Source organism: Dioscorea cayenensis, chromosome 18, assembly GCF_009730915.1.
Source record: "Dioscorea cayenensis subsp. rotundata cultivar TDr96_F1 chromosome 18, TDr96_F1_v2_PseudoChromosome.rev07_lg8_w22 25.fasta, whole genome shotgun sequence".
NCBI classification, from domain to species: Eukaryota; Viridiplantae; Streptophyta; class Magnoliopsida; order Dioscoreales; family Dioscoreaceae; genus Dioscorea; species Dioscorea cayenensis.
The window spans coordinates 16,788,407-16,812,805 of NC_052488.1; the positions used below are offsets into that span (position 1 = coordinate 16,788,407).

General features: G+C 35.1%; 2 protein-coding genes across 2 annotated transcripts; both read left to right on the forward strand.

Annotated features, from left to right (window-relative positions):
• The first annotated feature begins 11,156 nt into the window (after positions 1–11,156).
• Positions 11,157–11,603, forward strand: LOC120282840 (secreted RxLR effector protein 161-like). The gene has a single exon (XM_039289680.1). It carries the CDS (start codon positions 11,157–11,159, stop codon positions 11,601–11,603), a length of 447 nt encoding a protein of 148 aa, XP_039145614.1.
• Positions 11,604–16,041: 4,438 nt separating this feature from the next.
• LOC120282292 (microtubule-associated protein 70-2-like) lies at positions 16,042–23,709 on the forward strand. The gene is made up of 11 exons (XM_039289068.1): positions 16,042–16,432; positions 16,525–16,610; positions 17,496–17,561; positions 17,639–17,809; positions 18,443–18,613; positions 18,726–18,881; positions 18,987–19,133; positions 20,394–20,465; positions 20,576–21,103; positions 21,184–21,368; positions 23,289–23,709. Exons 1-11 carry the CDS (start codon positions 16,267–16,269, stop codon positions 23,326–23,328), a joined length of 1,788 nt encoding a protein of 595 aa, XP_039145002.1. The 5' UTR covers positions 16,042–16,266; the 3' UTR covers positions 23,329–23,709.
• The last annotated feature ends 690 nt before the right edge of the window (positions 23,710–24,399 follow it).

Consider the following 24,399-nt stretch of genomic DNA (forward strand, 5'->3'; position numbering starts at 1 on the left):
AGGTGATTTGATTGAAGACTAAATATGGGTGGAGTTTAATTGAAGAAATACTTATCAATGGTATGATTGAAGAACTATTAATAGTATGATTTGAAGAAACCTTAATAAGGATGATTGAAGACTATTAAGGGCAAGATTTGAACATATGCCTATTATTGGCACGATTGAGATGATTGATTGAAGATCTTTCTTGAGAATATTTGAAGACCAAACTTGGGTGAATTGAAGATCAAGTTTGGAAAGTTTCGCAAAGACGCACAAAGACATGCGCCCCTTATTGATCGGCCCACAAACATCGGTGTGTACTAAATCTAAAACTTGTGATGCCCTCTCAGGATATCCAATGAAAGGGGATTTGGTCATCTTGCCAAAAAGACAAGACTCACATGTCGGATAGGGATTGAATCCCAATGGACCTATGAGGCCATCTTTCTCCAACATGTGAATCCTTTGTTCTCCAGCATGACCTAATCTTAAATGCCACACAAGTTTTTGATTTATCTCATGCATACCATGTCTTTTAGTGATAACATTCACAACACATTTATTCTGAACATTTAAATAATACAATCCATTTACTAAAGAGGCATCGCCAACTAATTTATTTCCAAAATAAATATCACAATTAGTTTCACCAAATTTAAAGACATATCCTTATCTGACTAAAACTGCAACAGAAATAATGTTTTTTAACCCATTTGGTAATACTAAAAAATCCTCTAAAACTAAAATATGTCCAGAATATAAAGGAATATAAGTAGATCATATGTGAGTTGCTGCAACACTATGTTCGCTTCCCACGTTGATCATCACCTCTTGTTCACCCAGCTCCCTTTTTCTTTCCAGATCCTGATTTATAATACAAATATGAGCACTAGCTCCTGAATCAAGAATCCAAGAAGTAGAAAATACAAAAATTGAATAATTTGTTTCGAAAACAAATCGTTTCACACCTGTAGCGCCGCTTACTTTGAGTTGTGGGCAATCCCGCTTCCAATGACCGGCCTCGCCGCAATGGAAACACTTGCCTCCTTGCTTAGAGCTCTCACCCGCACGAACCGCAGGAGCCTTACCCTTTTTCTTACCCACTCTTCCCATTGCTTTGGGAGCCAAAGTCTTCTGCTTCTTGGCCATCTTTTTCTTCTTGGGCTTTGAGGGCCTAGAAGTAGAGATAGTTAAAGCAACAACATCCTTCCCCTTAGTCTTCATTTGAGACTGAGTACTTATTAGCTTCTTAAGAAGACCAGCCAGTGTGCACTCAATCTCATTCATGTTAAAATTAACAATAAACTGAGAGAAGGAGTCAGGAAGAGACTACAAGATGAGATCAACCTGAAGGTTGTAGTCCATGGAAAAGTCAAGAGCTTCCAACCTCTCAATCATAGAGATCATCTTGAGGACATGCTCTCCAACTTCGCCACCCTCACTCATCTTTACCCTAAAAAGCTCTCTCGATATTTCATATCGAGCAGTCCGACTATGCTCTCCATAGAGCTCCCGCAAGTGCAACACTACCGATCTCGCACCACTCATCTTTTCATGAGAGCTTTGCAGATCACTGCTCATGGAGGCTAACATATAGCTCCTCACTCGCAAGTCGTCCTCAAGCCATTTTAGATAAACGTCTTGTTCTTCCTTACTTGCCTCGGGTGGAGGTTCAGTAGGAATATTGGCCTCAAGAAAGTACCCGATTCGCTCTAAATTGAGGACTATCCTTAAATTCCTGAGCCAATCTACATAATTGGGCCCGGTAAGGGCATTTATCTCAAGAAAAATATTAAGTGGGTTATGAGTCATATCGAGAAATAAACTGCAAGAAAATAAATACCAGATTATTAGTTTATTTATATTATATATATTAAGGTCTTTAAATAAAACTTGGCTCCCACTACATTTTTCGAAATTTACACTCCCACTATAGAAATCGGAAATCCTCGTTGGTAGGATTTCGTAGTGAGTGATTGTGTTCTTTATTAAATCCAGTGGAGCTCAACCCATACAGTATAATTGCACCACTAGAGTTAATGAAGTGGCGTCCGACGCCAACCTATTCCATAGGTAGTCCAATCAATTTTGGCCCATAGTTTACCAAGCCTCAACCCATACAATTTAATTGGCCCGTAAACTATCTGAGTCAAACCCACCAACTTCTATCAATCTAACAATTGACTTCCACCCCCTTAACCCATACAGTATAATTGGGGAGGAATTTGTTTCGACTAACGGCATCCATTACACTAAAGGTTCTTAAAATTATAAGTGAATACAAGACCCCCTCGTACAGGGAAGATATCATGCACCCTCATAACTCTGATCACCCAAAGCTTGGTGGAGAGCCAAGACATCCCATGGCCTTAAACTTAGTGCTATTCTTTTGGGAGAATTGTTTACAAGTTATTAATTGGGTCTCACATTACATTAATCATGCATGTATAAATAAGACATACATTCACATTCAAGCCATCATATGCATACGATCATGAACATCTATAATTAACCTATTTTAATAGATTAATCTAAAATAAAATCCTAAACTATTACATGGCTCTGCGCTCCATACAAAAGGACTTTACTCTGGGCTTCTTGCTCCACGTATTCTCGGACTCTTGTGTCACTTTATATTTTCTCTAAAATTTATAAATATGTATCGTGGATACAATTTACTTTTGCAAAAATTAAAAAAAATAGCATTGGACACGACATGGCCTAAATACATAAGCATAAAATAAAATAAATATAAAAGCACTAATGTTCATGATCGTATGTCATTATTCCATTCAACACATCAAATAAAAATAAAAATAAACAATGTGGATTCAACTTTATTTAAAATAAAATAAATAATAATAATAACAAATAATATAATAATCATTAAAATAATAAAATAATTATAAAAATAATAATAATAATAATAAAATATACCTATGCGTGGGCTGCCCACGCAGCGCAGTGCTCGCCCCAAGTAGCGACCATTTGCGTGGGGCCCACACAAATATTAATTTTTAATTAATATTTTTTTATTATTATTATTTAAATATTATTATTATGTATATAATCCTTAAATAAATCAATTGTGCGGGTTGATCCCATACTTCACAACCTTAGAATTAATTAATTAAATAATAAATAAATAAATAATAATATAAAAAACATGTGGCCCCACGCGCTGCAAAGTGCTCGCCCACGCAGCATTTCACACCGTTTGCTTGGGACCCACATAATTTTAATATATTTAATTATTTATTCATATATTATTATTCATATATATATATATATTTCAAATAAATTCATGAACCCCTAATTTATAAAATTAAAAATCATGTATAAAATCTAATTTTGCCATGAATCCTTAATTTTATATAGTAATCAAATAATGATCACCAATGTAATTTTATGATTTTTAAACCTAATGCTCATTAAAACAAATGGCCTCGCTCTGGTACCACTGTTGGGTAATATCGCAAAAATCAAATAACATTAAAGGGTATGCGGAAGTAATAATATATTTGCGATATATTATTCTAATTGTTTTAATGAGCACCGTAATTTAATTAAAAGGCCTAGAAAATTACCTGTTAATGATTTTCTTTCCTTTGATGCGCCGAATTTATCTCTCGGACTGTCGTAGATCTCCTAGCACCGAACGAAAGTTCCACGCCTCTAGATTACACGCCGGAATTAAGAGACAATCTCCTCTTCTTCTCCAAATAGCGGCTAGGGTTAGAGAGGAAGAGAAACTAGGGGATTTTCTCATTAGAGAATTAATTGAGATAAGTCTATAGTTGGAGAGGAGTCATATTTATAGAAACTTCATAAAACATGATAAACATTATTCAATTATGAGTTCTATTCGAAATATGAACCTTCATAATATGATAAACATCATTCAATTATGAAGTCCTGTTCAAAATATGAACCTTCATAATATGATAAACATTACCATAGAAGTTCTATTAGAAATATGAGTCCTAATCTAACTAAAACCACTTTTATCTTTGAGTCCTCATAATTTTGATTATCCATTCGACTCCATCGAATTTAAATCAAAATTTAAACTTAAGATAAAAACCCTAGACCAATTTACAATTTCACTCATCCCATGAAGTAAAATTATAAATTGACAATTTTACCCTTGTACTCAAAACGAGACTGATTCTTTATCCCTTTAAGCGTGACTCCCTAGGTTCATTCTGATTGGCAATGGGAGGATACCAAAGGACGTGGGTGACACCTAGCCAACCCCGTGGCCCCACGTCGTAGCCCAACTGAACACGAATGAGTAGATCATTACGAACCTTTTCGATTATGATTACCATATGTGTATAAACCTTTCGTTCTTGTATCCCCACCGAGTGAGAGCCATGGTAATTGTCAAACTCACTGAACTCGATCATATGCAAATAACTATAGTGGGGTGAGATTACTAAACTACCCTTCGTGTCCCACACAATTAGTTTGACTACCTTGGCCAAGGTCTTCTAATCTCACATACGTATAGTCGCATAGGATACTGACTCGTTTACTGCCGAGAGAACGAATTCCTTCTTGGTGATCACTCACAATTGCTACCTGCCCGACATAGTCGCACTTCGAGGTCGGCCCTACCAAAAGGTGAACTGAGCCTAACAACTCTAGTAACAGACTAGACGTCACAAGTACATTGTGATCATGATACCTCAGGTCTAAGGTCCACTCATATGATCATAACCAACAATCCAATCATTGACTGTCAAAGAGTAAAACCCATGTGATTGGATTGATGCGAGTCATGTTCGAATACACCAATTCCCAATGATGCATTTATGACATATGCTCCCACTATTCCATAGTGTTCAACTAGCACTCTTTGTCAAAGTATATGTCATACAGATCCCTATGAACCTTTAATGCCCAATTAAAGGTTCTCCGATTTGTGAACTATTTAAGTGTATAAGTACCAAACCCTTCTAGTACTCTCCTATTTATTCCACAAAGTGTAGAAGGCTTAACTTAATACACATGGACTATGATATTCAAAACTAATCATAATGTCATCCCAAAATTTATATAAACATCAAAATAAATGCCTATTTAATAAGAATAAAAATGTATAATACAAATGAAATGCCTTGATACAAGTATCATCGTTGGCATTCGAGGGCATAATCCTAACAGTTACAACACCAACTGCAATAACAGAAATCGCTCAGGATTCAAACAGACAGCAGGTTATAACTGATGTTGCAACTGAAGTTACAGCAGGCGAAATCATCTCAGAATCAGATGAAGAAGAAATTGATGATGAAGAAGATAAAGAAGACAGCAGTCTTGAACTATCCTCAAGAATAAAGAAGAATCATCCTATTGAGAATGTGATTGGTAATGTGACTGAAGGAAGAAAAACCAGAAGCACTCAAAGAATTGATTATCGAGAATTGGCTGGACACACAAGTTATATCTCTCTCACTGAACCAAAGAATGTCAAAGAAGCTTTAGTTGATGAATACTGGAAACTGCAATGAAAGAAGAAGTGTAGACATTGGTTCCAAGGCCAAATGATGTGAATGTTATTGGAACCAAGTGGATTTTCAAGAACAAGACTGACGACAAGGGCAACATCACTATTTATATAAAAAAATAATAATAATGATAATAAATAAATTAAACGAATCTCCTAATTTAAACAAAATATTCAAAATATTCAAAATACACAAATCTCAAGACCAGTCGAGAGCACCGATATCAAGATGGTCTAAAATACTCAAATTTCAGGATCAGCTGAGAGTACCGATCTCGAGGAGATCTAAAATATCCAAAATATCCAAAATACACAAGTCTCAAGACCAGTCGAGAGCACCGATCTCGAGACAGTTTAAAATGCTCAAATCCCTGGACCAGCCGAGAGCACCGATCTCGAGGCGATCCAAAATATTCAAAATACACAAATCTCAAGACCAGTCGAGAGCACCGATATCAAGATGGTCTAAAATACTCAAATTTCAGGATCAGCCGAGAGTACCGATCTCGAGGAGATCTAAAATATCCAAAATATCCAAAATACACAAGTCTCAAGACCAGTCGAGAGCACCGATCTCGATCGAGGTAGTCTAAAATACATAAATCCCAGATCAGCCGAGAGCACCGACTTCAAGGCGATCTAAAATATCCAAAATATTCAAAATACACAAATCTCAGGACCAGTCGAGAGCACCGATCTCAAGACGGTTTAAAATACTTGAATTTCAGGTTCAACCGAGAGTACCGTTCTCGAGGCGATCTAAAATATCCAAAATATCCAAAATACACAAGTCTCAAGACCAGTCGAGAGCACCGATCTCAAGACGATCTAAAATGCTCAAATCCCTGGACCAGCCGAGAGCACCGATCTCGAGCCGATCCAAAATATTCAAAATACAAAAATCTCAGGAGCAGTCGAGAGCACCCGATCTCAAGACGGTCTAAAATACTCAAATCTCAAGATCAGCCGAGAGTACCGATCTCGAGGTGATCTAAAATATCCAAAAATATCTAAAATACACAAGTCTCAAGACCAGCCAAGAGCATCGATCTCGATCGAGGCAGTTTAAAATACCCAAATCCCAGATCACAGAGAGCACCGACTTGAGGAGATCTAAAATATCCAAAATATTCAAAATACACAAATCTCAAGGCCAGTCAAGAGCACAGATCTCGAGGCGGTGTAAAATGCTCAAATCCCTGGACCAGCCGAGAACATCGATCTCGAGATGATCCAAAATATTTAAAATACACAAATCTCAGGACCAGTCGAGAGCACTGATCTCAAGACGGTCTAAAATACTCAAACCTCAGAATCAGCCGAGTGCATAAATCTCGAGACGGTGTAAAATATTAAAATCCCAAAATTTGCCTTGAATACAAATCACGAGGCGAATGTATATATATATATATAATATAAATAAATAACATATATATCAAATCAGATTAAAAAAATAATAAAAATATAAAAAAAAATCAAATCAAATTAAAAAAAATAATAAATTAAATTAAATTTAAAAAAATTGAAATTTTAAAAAAAATTTGAATCAGATAAAAAAAATTAAAAAAAAATAATATAATATAATGAAATTAAGATAAAAAAAAAATCAAATCCGATAAAGATAAAAATATATATATAACAATAATAATTAAATAAATAATAATAATTAAAAAAAAGATAAAATCATCAAAAAAAAAATAATAAATCATATAATATATTTCAAATTAAAATCAGATAAATATAATATAATATATAAAATATATATAAATAAAAATAAAATAAATAAATAAATAATAATAATAATAATAAATAAATAAATAATAAAACTAACAATAATAATAATAAATATATATATATAAATATTATATATATATATATATATATATATAATTTAAATGTGTGACGTGGGATGTTCGTCATGGTTCCCCACGATTGATACAACTGCCCACGCCTCACGACGGGGCCGGGAAGTCTTTAAAAAGAGAAGAACGAAGAGGAGATCGAGGGGCAAAAAGAAAAAAAGGAGAGAAGACGAAGAAGGAAGGACGAAGAAAGACAAACGAAGGAAAAGCGAAAGAAGAACAGAAGACGAAGAAGGAAGGACGAACTAGGACGAACGAAGGAAAAGCGAAAGAAGAACAGAGGAGAAGCAGTGAAGACGAAGAAGGAAGTTGAAGAAGGTGGTATATTTTCCCTCCTATATACATATGTAATTTAAAAAAAAAAAGAAGTTGCTGCCGACGTTACTGCTGTTGTCGCTGCCTTTGTTTGCTGTCACTGTTGCCATGTCGTCTCCCGTTGCCGTTGTTGCCACCAGAAAAAGATGAGCACTGGCAAAGGAGTTGGTACCAGTCCTCGAAAGCGCCTGAAAGAACAAGATGACCACAGTCGCCATAGAGAAAGAGAGAGAGATGACAATGTTGGTGATTCCCAGAATTATCTCAATACTCCTCGCCAACCCGTCGCTGGATGATTCTCCGAAGATCATTGATCGCAAGCCCATTGGTGTTCAGGGACTTAAAAAAAGCAAAAGACAAGCAGAAGATCCAACGGGATCGTGAGTTGTTCTCCAATTTTTGGATCATGCTTCATGGTACGAAATGAAGATCTATTCCCGTCTCACGTTTTTTCTCCAACATAACACACATGATCTCTGAGATCAAGAAGAAGGATCAGAGAAAGAAGGATTAAAAAAACATTAGATCTCTTCATTCTCTCTACAGACAAAGTCATGAAGACATCTCAGAAGATGAATGGGTAAGATCTTCGGAAGTGTCTCGGGATCAGGTCACAAGAAGAGATCGACGGTCAGATCTATGATTAGACTGTGATGAAGCTCTCGACGCTGGATCTCATGACAACAATCCTCACCGGCGGTGATGGGATGACACCAAAGGATGCTGCGAGGTCTATAGTGCTGTCGATCATCATCATTACTGGCTTGCTGTTGATCAGTTGTGTTGCTCTCTTATTTTGGCGTCGATCGGTTGGCAAAACTTATGAAGTCTGTCATCATTCGGATAAGGCTGAGGATATAGACAATGGGAAGAAGCGCATCTCTATTTTCTTCATCACCCAGACCGACACTGTAGAGGGATTTGCTAAGGCGTTGGCGAAGGAAGTTAAAGCGTGGTATAAAAGGACAATATTCAAAATCATGGATCCGAAGGAAACATTTGCAGTGTTCTTCTTAGCAACATATGGAGATATTGAACCAACTGATAATGCAGCTAGATCCTATAAAATAGTTTACTAAGGGGCTTCCGTTGGCTGTAACTTTGGCGATTGCATATTCAATGAAGAAGATGATGATGATAAGGCTCTGATGACCGTTGTATCAGCTATCAAAAGTTACTGGCTTATTTACTAAGAAAGCTATTCTTTCATGGGATGTCAAGCTGGGAATGAAGTTTAATGATGCAAGATCACAATTCTCTATCATTCATATGTGCAAAGCTTAAAAGTTTATTGAAAAGGATCCGCTGAAATAGTCCTCACCACATGTACAAGATAGCATGATGTTGTTGGTGTTGATTGTTCTATGGAAGACAAGCCTGTGATGTTCGGATCTCAATGAGATGGCGGAATGATAAAAGCTGAGGAGCAGTATGAGATGATAAGTGCACTACCAGATTTGGATTCCATGGACAATGATGAGTTCCAAATTGTACTGAGTTTGCTGATGATAAAATGCCATGGTCATTATTAAGTTTGATTACAAAACCGGGAAGCAATTCAAATACAAGTCAATGCTTCAAATTGGACCAAACATGACAACATGATAGTTGATGCGGTTATTAAATATATATATATATATATATATGCTTGCATGGTTTGAAAAAAAAAACGTACATTAACATCACATGCAAGAAGAATCTATGATAGTTGATGCTGTTACTTAAAAACTCTCTTCCATGCATGGTTTGAAAGAACGTGCAAGAATGTGCATGGTTTTGTAAATGAAATCATATATATCTAATGAAGTATAGGGTGGGCCCACCACTATCAATTTCATTAAAAAAAAAAAATCTCTTGCAAGATAAAAGGAAGAGTAATGGCTGTGGTTGGATATCATTGTGAACTTTGAAATAATTGAATATGGGCCTTGCCTTCAAAACGAGACTTCTCTTTCGCATACAACAACAAATGTGGAAAAGTGTACTCAGAAGCTCATTAATGAGTAAAAGCATACGTTATGTCAAGCAATCAAACCCCCTGTTTCCTTTCATGGAGTATATAACATATGGTTACATGATTGATAATGTATATCCTGCATGGTCTCCAATTCCTTCACCAAAATGAGTGGATTTCTGTTGATCCAATTCCCAATGCTTCTTTTATCATTAATGTTGGCCATCATTAATTGGAGTTTATTATTAATGGGTTATTGAAGAACATGGAATATTGGGCTTGTCAAGTGATTGATTTATGAGAAAGAGTGTTCCAATTTTCAGAGAATTTAAGCTAAAGGAGTTTATAAGCACTCATAATGCTGACATTGTAATTATCAAGAATGTTTGAAGTTTATAAGTATTTTTGAGGAGACTCTCGAGAAGCCTCACATATTTTCTATGAATTGGTGACGGGAAATTTCCAGGTGTAATGATCATCATGGCAACAATAAGAATGCTTATCTTGAGACAGTGGTAAATCTTAAGACAATAATGAGATGTATACCTCAAACGGCAGCGATGCATGCAACGCGATGATAAGGCACAAAGAGCAATATATGATATATATATATATAAAGAGAAAGTTATATGGTGACATATAAATGATGTAACATATAATAAATAATAAATTATGTAATTTGCAAATTTTCTTGCCTTTACTTGTACTTGAGCCCTTAATCGGAGGTTCCTGAGATTTCAGTTTGGGGTAATTAATAATAGAGGCTTGCCTCTATTAGGAATGGGAGAACCCACAAAGATAAAAATAAATAAAAGAAAATAATATTTGTGATTCGACATATCACCCGGTGTTCCTTAATTGACATGACGCCAGGGTGTGTATTTTCGATCCATCAATCACCATAAATAAAGCAAGACTAGTGGCTCAAGGATATACTCAAGTTGAAGGAGTTGACTTTGATGAAACATTTGCACCAGTTGCATGCTTGGAATCCATCAGATTATTGTCACTAGTAGCATGTTGTATGGGGTTCAAGTTGCATCAAATGGATGTCAAGAGTGCTTTTCTAAATGGAGTTCTAAGTGAAGAAGTTTTTGTGGAACAACCTAAAAGGTTTGAAGATCCTCAACATTCAGATCATGTATTCAAATTGAAAAAGGCTCTCTATGGCTTGAGGCAAGCTCCTTGGGCTTGGTATGAAAGGCTTACAAAATTTTTTACTTTAGAAGGGCTACCAAAGAGGCGAAGCAGACAAGACTTTATTCATAAAGAAATCCAAATCAGATCTTATGGTAGCACAAATCTATGTTGATGATATCATATTTGGTTCAGCATCACAAAAACAAATGGATGAGTTTATTCATCTAATGCAAGAAGAGTTTGAAATGAGCATGGTAGGTGAACTGAACTACTTTTTGGGTTTCCAAATCAAACAATGCAAAGAAGAAATTTTCATTTCTCAAACCAAGTATACACAGAACTTGGTGAAAAAATTTGGCCTGAAAAGGCAAGACACATGAGAACACCTATGAGTGTGAATCAGAAGTTGACAAAAGATGAGCATGGAAAAAATGTAGACCCAAGTCTCTATAGAAACATGATTGGAAGTTTGCTCTATCTCACATCTAGCAGGCCAGCCATCTCTTTCAGTGTTGGAATTTGTGCAAGATATCAAGCAACACCAAAGGAATCACATTCAAAAGCTGTTAAACGTGTCATCATATATGTTCATGGTACTGCAGAATATGGAATTTGGTACTCAAAAGACTCCAACTCACATCTTGCAGATTATAGTGATGCAGATTGGGCAAGAAATGTTGATGATAGAAAAAGCACCTCAGGAGGATGTTTCTATCCTGGTAACAACTTGGTCATATGGTATAGAAAGAAGCAAAGTTCTATTTTCCTCTCCACTGCCGAGGTTGAATACATAGCAGCAGGAAGTTGTTGCACACAATTGTTATGGATGAAGTAAATGCTTGAAGATTATGTCATACAACAAGGGTTGTTTAATATATTTTGTGACAATAAAAGTGCTATTGATATCTCCAAAAATCCAGTCCAACATTCTCGTACCAAACATATTGATCTTCGATACCACTTTATACAAGATTTGGTAAAGAATAAAACAGTTGTTATTGATTATATTGCAACAGAAAAATAATTGGCAGACATCTTTACCAAACCCCTTGATGCTACAAGATTCAAAAAGTTGAGGGGTGCAATTGGCCTTTGCCAACTTTAATCCCTGTTGGGGACTACAAATGAACTGCATCTGCTATAATTTGTTAGTGTCATTTGTAGTAGGAAGAAGGAGTACTGAAGACAAGGGGAGCTGATGACCAAGAATTCTAAAGATAGGGGAGTTGTTGATAAAGTTGTAACAAGACTTGCAACAACCAGTGAAGACTTTGGCATCAATTCAGACACAAAGGGGGAGAAGTTAACTAGTTCAAGAGTTCCAAACTTGGGTGTTTTTGTTTGTGCTTAAGTTGTAAATCACTAGTTGTAGTGTAATCATATATTTTGTAAGCAACTAGATGATTTTCTCTAGTTTGTAAAGTTTGTGTCCCAGTCCAGTTGTAATAGGATGTTGTAATAGGAGTCAGTCTGGGTGCAGTAGCAGTTGTGTCAAATTATGCCAAAGGGGGAGATTATTAGTACAACCGCACTATAATTGGCATGATTTGACACATAGTCAAGGTGACGTGCCAGCCTGTGTGACGTGGTATAATTGATGACATGGCAAGGCATGGTGACATGGCAAGGAGTCTTGAATTGAAGGGAAGATATCTTGAAGATCTTGGATAAGTTATTTTTGGCAATGTATTACAACTTGAAGACAAGATATATCAAGACCATATTTAGGTGATTTGATTGAAGACTAAATATGGGTGGAGCTTAATTGAAGAAATACTTATTAATGGTATGATTGAAGAACTATTGATGGTATGATTTGAAGAAACCTTAATGAGGATGATTGAAAACTATTAAGGGCAAGATTTGAATATATGCCTATTGTTGGCACGATTAAGATGATTGATTGAAGATCTTTCTTGAGAATATTTGAAGACCAAATTTGGGTGAATTGAAGATCAAGTTTGGAAAGTTTCATGAAGACGCACAAAGACGTGCGCCCCTTGCGAGGGGACTGCGTGATGAACAGGGATGGAACCAGGATTTATTGATGGGGGGCTGAGGGAAAAATGTTAAAAAAAATTTTCAGTCAACATAAATTGTATTCAATACAAAATAGTGCGATATTGTGACATTTAATTAAAATAATCACAAAAAAACATAAAACATTTATCTATGCACGCTAGAGCTAGAATTGTCATCTGTGCGACACATGCTACTCAGAGGAGGTAACTGAATACGACGAGTTTGCATTTTTTGAAAACATTGTAGAATCGCCTCATTGTCAATAGTTGCAAAAACCTCTTTCTCAATATTGACAATCATGCTATCGTTCATCCACTCGTCTCCCATTTTGTTGCGCAAGTCAGTTTTCACAATATTAATCACCAAAAATGCCCTCTCAACACTAAACATTATTTACTTATACATATATACATTATGATATATATTAATATTTGATATTTGATATTTTCAACATTTTAACTCATCAAGGCATTTAATCAAACACATTGTAGGCATATTTATAAAAATGAAGTTTATCATTCATGTTATATTTATTTCACCCATAAATTTAATACATTCATTCTCTCATTTTCAATAAGAAGTAATACTTGATCATTGATTGTATGATCCAATAATTAAAAATAAATAAATACTAAAATATACATACTCAGTGAAAAGTAGAGAGGATGCAGTGTAGAAGCAGCTAGGTTGAAAAAGCAGCAAAGCTGGAATTTTGAATATTTTGAAACATGGAAATAGATTTTAATTAAAGGGTAAAACTGACCTTTCAAATGTTTGAATGTTGGTTAGTTTTGAGAGGGAAAGAATGAACGGCTGAGATTAATTTCATCAAGATGATTGATTTAAGTTCGAGGCAACCTTAGGAGTCAAGATTAGTTTTCCAATGAACGGCCAGGATGAGATCATCAAATGGATGCACATTAGTTCGAGGCAATATTAGTTGGTTTGGTTTAACCAGAATGCAATTTTTTTTTTCTGTTTTCCTTTGAACATCTCATCTTCCATGAATTATCCCGACTTGTACAAATGTTTTCTGAGGTCTAGTTGAATACAAAAGTTCTTCCTCATGGTCTTTAGTATCTATGTAGTGATTATCAAAGCGGATGAGAGGCTCATGGCGAGGGTGGCATGGCCGAAGGGGGTTGGTTTGCATGGTTCTATAACTTCTATATTTTTTTCGACCAAACAAAAAACCTTGCCGATGCTCGAGGGGGTGAAGCCCATGCTAGCCCCTCTTGGTTCCGTCCCTGGTGATGAGGAACTGAGGAGGTAGGCTAGTTACCGGCAGTCGAGATCAGGAGATTTGGCTGCACTGACTCGAACTAAGCATGACCGAGAGGTTGATGGGTCTTGAGGTCGTCCGCAATGTAACCAGAACTCAGTCAAGTCAGCTTTCAGGGCAATGTTGCAGTTCATGTTATAACAGGAGTTACAACAGCTAATTTCAGAAGGTTTTTAAATTAGTAGCGACAGAGATTCTAAAAGAGGTATGAGCTATATTTGGGACGTTGAGGCTTCTATATAAGCTGCCTTGCTCTGAGATTGTATGCATCACTTGTGGAGGAGAATGAGTGAGTATTAGACAATCTTGAGAGGTAGTGATCTTTATTGTTGGGAGAGTGAGTGACAAGTGTTTGTACTCATCTATTTTTATCTCTTTTAGTGGATTGTTTATCTCCGGGCTTGGCCCCCAGACGTAGGCAAGTGGACGCCGAACTGGATTACCAATCTTGTATGTCTCCTTCTTGCTTGGTTTGTATGAGTTTTCTTTGAGTGTTTTGAGTGTTCCCTAAAACTCATAAACCACACCAGCGGAACTAACAAAGATTATGCGCAAATCTTTCTTTCTATCTCTATCTCCATCAACCATTTTAAAATATAAATGGTTCTATCATTGACCTTTTAAATATATTGAAAAAAATGGCATGACCATATTTAAATATAAATATAAATGGTTCCATCAACCATATTTTAAATCTGGCATAACCATAATTTTTTTATGCCATTTATATTTTTCATTTTTTATTGCATCATGTTTTTGAAGGGTATATATGCAAAACCAAAATTGTAATATAATTTTTACAAATATTGAAGACATCATTCCCTTGGAATGGGAATAAGCACCCTAATTAAAATAATCCTCAGTTGAATAAGCACCAAAATAATAATCGAGTCCAGAATAAGGGGGAATCAAGGGATAGATTCTATTTCCTCCAAAATTGGGGGACAAATTTACCCCATCTTCACATAAATACTCACCCTATCTAGAGCTTTGAAGAAGCAGTTGCTACCATCAGACTTGGAACTTCTCATTGTTGATTTGAGAACGATTAGAGAAGTAGCCACACTAGCAACACCGCAACAATAGATCCTTCTATTTGTAGTGTGGCTAATTAAGATTTAGAGAAGCATTTCTTGCCATTGAAGATTTGGAGAAATACATTCAACCTTTAAAGAAATGGAGTGGAGTTGTTCCCAGTCTCTTTTGTCTTGATGTAAGTTAATTTGTTAATTATAGTTTATTTTATCTCCTTCTCCTTCTCATTATTATTATTATTATTATTTTATATATTATTAATATTTTTCTTATTTTTGTTGTTTTTTGTCAAAGAAGTTTGTAGATCTTTGATGATTTATTTGGTTTGGTTATGGATGATTTTATTTAAATTTTGATTTCATTTTACTCATACTATTATTTGTATTTTATTCACACTGTTATTTAAATCTTAATAAATTAAATAAATAACAATATTCAAAATATTTTACAAATTAAAAAAATTATCATAAACAACACCCAAATATTATTTATTTACACTAAAAAAAAAAAAAAAAATTTTACCACACCTCCTTTTTCTTAATTTTCCTATACCTAATAAATTATTTTTTCAATCAAAATATAATTTTTATTTCCATTACTACTTCCATTCTCTGCATTCGGATTTCATGAACCAAGCTGCCGGCTAGTTTTATTCCAAACTCTATTAATTTAATTTCAACCATTCAACTTTTCAATACCTCATTAAAATAATAAAAATCCATGGTCATCACAGAAAAAAATCCGTACTCAACTAACCAGATAAGGAAGACGTGACAAATTCCTATTGGCTAACATTCAATCACTAAGAGCCACTCACAGCCCGCCACGTATGGACTCTAGGTTAATTAACATTTTCCTTTTTTCCAATTCTCATTATTAAAATTAAATAAATAATTAAAAAAAAAAAATAGAACAACCGCCCTTTTCCCACCCACTTCTTCTTCACTGTGAGATTTGAACAGAAACAAAAACCCCAGCAAAACGAACTGAGAAAATTTAAACCAGAAAGAAAAAAAAAATAGTTAAGAAAGAATTATTAGGGTTTCTTCTCCTCCGAATCAAAACCCTAGAAATCGATCTTCGCCCAAAAATTGAGCAGTACCTGAGGAATTTGGTCCATCTTGGTTGTTGGTTGTGAGTTTTAGCTCTCAGATCCGGGATGGCGGATCCGTTCAGTGATGGGCCGGCGCTGACGGCGGTGAGGAGTGCGTCGAGGCGGAGGACGTCGGTCCGGTCCAGCCTTGATGCCGATGACTTCATCAATTTGCTGCATGGGTCTGATCCGGTCAAGGTCGAGCTGAACAGGCTTGAGAACGAAGTCAGAGGTAGCAATGTTGTTCGGTTTGAGTTTTTTTGTTAATTTTAAGTTTTTAGGGTTTTGGTTATTTGGACCATTTGGTTGTTTGTTGGGTTGTAGATAAGGATAGGGAGTTGGGGGAGGCTCAGGCGGAAATTAAGGCACTGAAGCTATCGGAGCGCGCTAGAGAGAAGGCGGTGGAAGAGGTTTGATTGAGATTTTGTTTTAGTAGTTGGATTCATCTTCAATAGCTGCATAGTTTTTCTATTCTTTGTTAAAGATGGAATCTTTTTTGATGATTCTGCTGTCATTTTGCTATAATTGCTTATGTATCTACTGCTGTTGCTATCTTTATTATGTGGGGTTTTCAATGAGTATATTAGTTGTGCAAACCAAATCAGATTACAATTCATTGGATGTGCTTCTGTCTGATTGTATAAGAACTTGAATAGTCTATATTTTTGGCTATAGTTGTCACTTTTCTTAGTGCCCAAATGGTCAAAATTTAATGAAATTTGCTTCAGGAAATACTTTTATTTATTTGTTTATTTGTTGTCTTGCTGCTTGTGACACACAGGCTGATGCTTTTTTCATTTGGGTAAAATTTGATAGAATCTATGGTGTGGATGAGAACCATTTCCTTATATTATTATTTTTTGATCTGAGTATTCAGTACAGAAAATTTGATGAGAGCTGTGGATTGTTGGGCAGAGATGTTCAATTGGACAAATGATTGATTACATTTTATTTTCATATTTCAAAAATTGCATTTTTCACTTTTTAGAACAAAACTGGCTTTCATGCATTTGCTTTGATCAACATCTTTGCCAATATGAGCATTGTTGTAAAAATTTGAGTTACTGACCAATTCTTAATTTTTACGTAGTTGCATCATCATCATCATAGTTATTGGTGTTAATTGTGCTCATTTTAGAGTTCTTATGCTGATCAGAAGCTGAACTGAAGTTTGTGCAATATGGTTTCCTTGTATTTTGATTTAGGTCTCATTCTCAATTTTAACAGCAAGAAAGAAACTTTGTTTTTTCTTACTATCATGGGTTTGGCAATGATCTATCTCCTTTTCATGTCAGCTTACAGAGGAATTGGCAAAGGTGGACGAGAAGCTTAAGCTAACTGAGTCTCTTCTTGAAAGCAAAGTATCTATTTGTCTTTATTTTACTCTAGTTTTCCTTTTATGTTTCTATCAATGCGTTATTAAATATTATGATTGCAGAATCTTGAAATCAAGAGGATAAATGATGAGAAAAAAGCATCCATGGCTGCTCAGTTTGCTGCAGAAGCAACACTTAGAAGAGTTCATGCGGCTCAAAAGGATGATGACATGCCACCAATTGAAGCCATTCTTGCACCGCTTGAGGCAGATCTCAAGCTTGCTCGCCAGGAGGTATCATGTGACACAGCATACACTAAAGGCATTTTTTTTAATAACTCTGCATATTAGATAAATTGATAATGATAATAAATCTAACATTTTGAAAAAAATGATGTTCTATTGGAAGAAAAAAAGTCATTTGTGAAGTGCTGATATGTGATACTCAACATCATTCTTGAAGTAGAAATTTTAGAATAGTAGAGGATAATCAGGGAAGAATCTTAAACCTAATAAAAAATGAAAATAAAATTAACAAGCATGATTGACATATATGAACAATATTTCTTCTAAATTGTGGACCATAATCTACTTCAAAATTTGCTTCAAGCTGGCCACCTCCAAACTACTAAGAAAACATAAGTTTTTCTTATCTTGCCTGTTATTTTAATGGGGAAGCACCAAGACCTTGTGGTCCTGAAGGAAATCTGCATAGAATCCTGTAATCTGGATTAAAACTAAAGATAAGGGCTTTTATGGTGATAATGACTAGATAGAGAGCGGCTAGCGGATCTTGCTAGATGACTTCTGCTACATTTCTTTATGAATTTATTGGACTTATAATTGACTAAGAACTCATGAAGTGGTGTATATGAGCTCATTATTTCTATAGTCATGACCTGATAGCCTGCGATATCTTGTCTGCAGATAGCAAATCTGCAGAATGACAACAGGGCATTGGATCGCCTTACAAAATCAAAGGAAGCTGCATTACTTGATGCAGAGAAGAGTGTTCAAATTGCTTTGGCAAAGGCTTCTATGGTGGATGATCTACTAAACAAGAATCAGGAGTTAATGAAACAGGTTGAAATATGTCAGGTAAAATGAAATTTCATTCTCATGTGGAGTTTCAAACTATAGAAGGTTGCCAGGCCTTTTGTCATAAGGCTGCAGCAGTTTTTCATTTTACATTCAACTGTTAATTTTTTAGGAAGAGAACAAGATCTTGGACAAATTGCACCGCCAAAAGGTTGCAGAGGTTGAAAAGCTTGGTCAGACTGTTCGAGAACTTGAAGAGGCTGTTCTTGCTGGAGGTGCAGCTGCGAATGCTGTAAGAGACTATCAGCGAAAAGTTCAAGAAATGAATGTAAAAAACATTTTTTTTTCCCACATAGTTATTTGTACATACCTTTTCTTTTGACAAGTTAACTTACTATTTCCCATTATTTTGTTTGTGTGTGCATACTTATAGGATGAGATGAAAATCCTTGATAGGGAGCTAGCCCGTGCAAAAGTTACAGCCAATAGGGTTGCTGTGGTGGTGGCAAATGAATGGAAAGATGCTAATGAGAAAGTAATGCCAGTTAGACAGTGGCTTGAAGAGCGAAGATTTATGCAAGTAAGCAATAACAATTATATAGTTTTAAGTCGTTCAATTGGTTGTCATGGACAGGGGCGGGCCATGGAGAAAAGACAGGTGTTTGTTGGGCATGGAGATTTCTAAAAATCCATTCACTTCTACAAAAATTTAATGAGTAATGTTGTTATATTTTAATGTTATAATTATGTAGTTGCATAAGTATGTAGAATATCTAACCAAAATTGATTGGTTACGTAAGGTCTAAGACTAAAACTAATTGAAAAATAAGTTTGAGCTAAATGACATCTTTGCTTGAGCATATCCAAATGTATTTATAAACATGGGTACATCTGAGATGCTTGTGGTGGTCTTTGTGATTGTGTCAATCAAGTCATAGAGATGTATATCAAATATTTTCCATGTCAAGTATACTTTTGTTTGTTCTTTTTCCATGCTATATGCCAATCAAACACATGTTAGTCTGGTTACATCCATCCATGTTGAACATAGCCAGCATTTATTTTATTTGAATTTAATTTGGTAACAATGACTAGTTGACTAGTTTGTTTGCAACTAGACTACCTATAAAAAGGCGAGCATGTGTCAAGCTGCACTATTAAACTCACATGTGGTAATTTAGTATGGATATGATTTCTGAGCCTGCATCTCTCTTTCTGGAAGCTTAAGCTCATAGCAAACAAAATATCAGAGGCCTAATAGTCTCACATCTAAATTTGGTTGGAATAAGTATGTTTCGGCCTCTCTTGTTATTATTTTTCAACAAAATTCATAAAGTTTTATAGGTCTATGGGTGTATTGGTACAGAGATATGGGCTTTTTATATGGTTCTATATAGAAGTATAAATTTAAGCATACATACTTAAAAAATTCCATTATAATAATTATTTAATTTTTTTGGTTTAAAATAATATAAGATGTAAACTTCTTTTTTATAAGTTATTAGGGTAAATTTATAGTTATAATAAGGTTGTAATTCAAAAATTTGAGGGTATCTATATTCAAATGTATATATTAATTCATAACGAAATAAAATGGGCATTCTTTAGAAATGACAATTAAATGCCCGTTCTCACTTGTTAATATGCAACCAACAAATAAATGGAATTATAATTTGGAATCTAAAATCCATCCCAACCCATCCCAGTCTACCAAACACCATTTTAGGTTGAATCGATACTCGATCACATGAGTTTGGTTTGCATCTTATAGTCGATAATTTGCTGAAATTATTCACTTGTTAATGATGGAAGTCACATGACCCAAGCTCTTGTGCTGCAGGGGGAAATGCAACAACTTAGAGATAAGCTCTCTGTAGCAGAACGAACTGCTAGATCTGAAGCTCAATTGAAAGTAAATTCTCAACTGCCATTGATCAACTCAGTCAATTATCTCTACTAATTTAAAACAATTATTATTTTATTAGTTAATGATAATTTTGTCTCTATCCTTTGTTTTCTCAGGAGAAATATCAATTACGTCTGAAAGTGTTGGAAGAAGGGTTGAGAATGTCATATGGTACCAACCGTGTGAATGTAGAAGGTAGGAGTGTTAGCAATGGTCCTTCTCGTAGACAATCTCTGGGTGGAGCTGAGAGTATTTCAAAGCTGTCCTGCAATGGTATTTTGTCTAGAAGATCACCATCTTTTCAACTTAGATCTTCCTCTAGTGGCACTAGTACAATATTGAAGCACGCAAAAGGGTCATCCAAATCATTTGATGGTGGCTCTAGATCACTAGCCGGAAGTAGAATGGCTTTGAATGGAATAGGCTATTCACTGGATGAATCTTTTGATGAAACTAGAGATGTTGAGCCAAACAGTAACCACAAGGAAACTCCAGATGAGAAAACCAATGAGTGTCCTAGTGTTGATTCTAATGATTGTGTATCTGGATTGTTATATGACATGCTGCAAAAGGAGGTGATTACTCTAAGGAAAGCATGCCTTGAGAAAGATCAAAGCTTGAAGGACAAAGATGATGCTATTGAGGTATGTGTCCTTTTTGCCTTCTAACTTCTGGACAAGATTGCTTTTGACCTAACTATTATTTTGTTCCTTCTTAAATCTAGATGTTGGCGAAGAAAGTAGATACCTTGAATAAAGCCATGGACGTAGAGGCCAAGAAAATGAGGAGGGAAGTAGCTGCTATGGAGAAGGAAGTTACTGCAATGAGAGGGGAAAAGGGCCAAGAAGGCAGGACCAAGAAACTAGTTAATACCAAGGGTTCTGTAACTACTCAGTTACCTACTGGGAGGTATGTATTCTAAATATTTCAGCATTAGAAATATTCTGATTGGTTACTAATCATGTTATTTGTTATTAGTTTAACACTTTCACACTTTGGTTAGTCTTTGCACTTATATTGCTGGTTTGCTGTAAGCCTCTTAGTTATTTCACTTATAACAGTAAATTCTTAAGTTCTTTGCTGAACTTTAGGGTAATATGCTTATACTTGCCTTTTTAATTTTAGTTTGTTCTTCATGTTTCATTTTGCACTATTTTCCAGTACTTATAACATCATAAGCAATAGTAACCTTAAGAGGTTAAGTTCACTTTATTTTCATGACTTAAAAATGGATAAGGTTACATTTGATCCACATATTTCATTTGAGCATAATGAAGTGAAAATTATGTTCACTACTTGAGTCCCCAAACTTAATTCTATTGTTCGATTCCATTATCTTATCAAGGAAGTGATGTAGATGAAAAAATGACTATGATCTTGAGTAGTACTGTGTTTCTTGGACATTGTAAATCTGAGCTGTGTCCTCATATTCATGCATTTCTTATTTAAATTTTTATCTTGAGGATTGTAACCAGGAACAGTTGGTGCAATTAAATTTCTATGAGATAAAAACAGTGAACACCATTCTCTTAGAAGTCATCAAGAATGATATTATTGCTATCAATTTGGTGCCTTTCTTTGAATTTCTCATTGTCCCAAGTAGAGAAATAAAAATAAAGAAACAATGAATGGATATTTAATGGAACAAAAAGGTAAGAAATATAGAAAGAAATTGTAATAGGTAACAAGTGTGTCAGGAACAGAAAGGCAACTTTGGGAAAGAGAGGAAGTATCTATACCAATGACCTTCATCAGAAAATTGACGCTCTCTACTGTAGGAAATCTTTCGGATTTCTTCATCTGGTATTTGTTGGTGGATAATGTGGATGGGATATAAAACTAGAAAGAGAAAAGATGAAAATAGAGTTAGAAGATAAGAGAGTAGGGATTAAATCTAGGCATTATTAGAAGAGTGACGGTGAGACAAGGACCATTTGACCTTAATGTCAACATGCATAAAGCTGGTAACTCAGAATCTTTTGATAAGTTATTAGGCTCAAATGGTCACCATGCGCTGGAAACAAGTAGCTGCTGGAGTTCAGAATTCATTCTCGCCTTTAGAATGTGGGCCTTCATAATGTGGGCAAATGGCTTCAGTACTCTCCTGAATCAACCACAAATCTAAATATGATGGACAATAATAATCTTGCACAATTGTACTTGAAAAGAAACTATGTGCTGTACTGATAGTCTACAGCTCTAAAAGTATTGAACCCACTAAAAATTTAGATATCCTAGAAGTATAACTAAAACAAGTACAGCCATCCTTAAGAAAAAGTTTTAGGATTGATTAAATCTTCATTAAGTTCTTGATCTTCAACTTTGGCTACATCTTGTGCTGCTTGTGCATGTTGGACATACAGAGGTTATTTATTTTTTAATTTATGTTTGGTAAGTTATAGTTCATGTAAGGGACTGAGTTTCAAGTTATCAGAACTGTTCGATCCCTTTTAACACACAAGCTTGTCAAAAGCAGGAAATCATGATGATTTTTGTATTGTCAAACGATTGTGTTAAATCTTTGGCAATGTACACAATTGCATTTTTGGTGTGGTGGATGATTTTGAGTGGATGCTATAGGAGAGTACTTGAAATGAAGGCCAATGGAGTACTGTACCATCAATATTATTCAATTTCAGCAATTATTTCGGCTCTCTTACAGGGTGTTAACAACAAATAGATATGTTGTTAGGCGTAACATTGTTCGACGCACCATGTGTGTCCTAGGCAGGGGTTCTAATCAGTTTATTTTACATGATCGTAAAGCATTATCATTATCACCATGTGTCTGCTCAATAATCACTAATTCACCTGTTCTTATATTGACAGAAATGCTACACGAAATGGAACAGCGCGCAATTATCAATAACCTGAGGCTCTCAAAATCGGAAGCAGGCATCAAATTCTCGAAAACGCTCCAATGTTTCAGGTGCTTGTTTTCTTTTCTTATAAGCAATTTTAATAGTGCTGTGCCAAACTCAAGAGTGGCCCTTTGGCCTTGAGAAGTTGAGATGAAGGTGGAGAGGAGAGTTCCAGTGTACATATACATGTGACATGACCACTGACTGGCTTTAATAAGCCAGTGGGGTGTGATGTTATATTGCCATATAGCTCAGTAGCTGGCTGGGCTTATCAAATGCCTTTGTTTGATAAGATTATTGTGCTCGCCTGGTTGTATAGTTTGGTGGATCTTTCATTTCAACACGTAATTTGTACTAGTGGGGTGGTTTGTTTTTGCCTTTTCTTTTTGTCTTTTATTCGCAGGTTGTGAATACTGTTGTAGCCTCAAAGTGATTACTTAAATCTTATCCATTATTATAATGGTCCACTTCTTAAACTTTGTTTTGCACCAATATCTTTTGCCAATTCCTTTTTCGGTTGTTTTATTTCATGAAAAATACTTGTAAATTGTTTATTGTTATTAAGATTTATCTTGATTCTGGGAATATTAGCTTAATTATAGACCTTGCAGGTCATACTTTTTTTTATATTTATCCTTGTTTTTTTAGCTGCCTAATTTCATTAAAACATATACTTTTATTTAGGAATTTACATATATAACTCTTCAAAGGTCCTAATTACTCATCTATCTCTATATATGTATGGCCCATAAATATACACCAATGCTTGTGGAGATATTTTTAGGATAAACATTAACCTAATTACTTTTTAAAGACATCATTATAATGACAATGATCTTATGCATAGGTTTTGATTCAGCATGTCCAAGTGGCATTTAAATCTACTGTATAAGATGTGACTGCATTTCAGTCTAAATAATACAAAAATCAAAAATTCAAAATTCATTCAATAGATTTTTAAGAGTAAAAAAATTAATTAATTAAATAATGAATATATATATATATGTGTGTGTGTGTGTGTTTTTTTTAGAATTAGCATGTTAAAATTTCAGGCCCAGCCCGGCCCATTAAAAGCACTA

What these genes read in the sequence shown, in the direction of transcription:
- LOC120282292 (XM_039289068.1), top strand. Translation starts at nt 16,267, where the DNA reads ATGGCGGATCCGTTCAGTGATGGGCCGGCGCTGACGGCGGTGAGGAGT. An exon ending in AGTCTCTTCTTGAAAGCAAA is followed by an intron (nt 17,562 to 17,638) that starts GTATCTATTTGT and finishes TTATGATTGCAG; the next exon opens with AATCTTGAAATCAAGAGGAT. An exon ending in GAAAAGTTCAAGAAATGAAT is followed by an intron (nt 18,882 to 18,986) that starts GTAAAAAACATT and finishes GCATACTTATAG; the next exon opens with GATGAGATGAAAATCCTTGA.
- LOC120282840 (XM_039289680.1), top strand. Translation starts at nt 11,157, where the DNA reads ATGAGTGTGAATCAGAAGTTGACAAAAGATGAGCATGGAAAAAATGTA.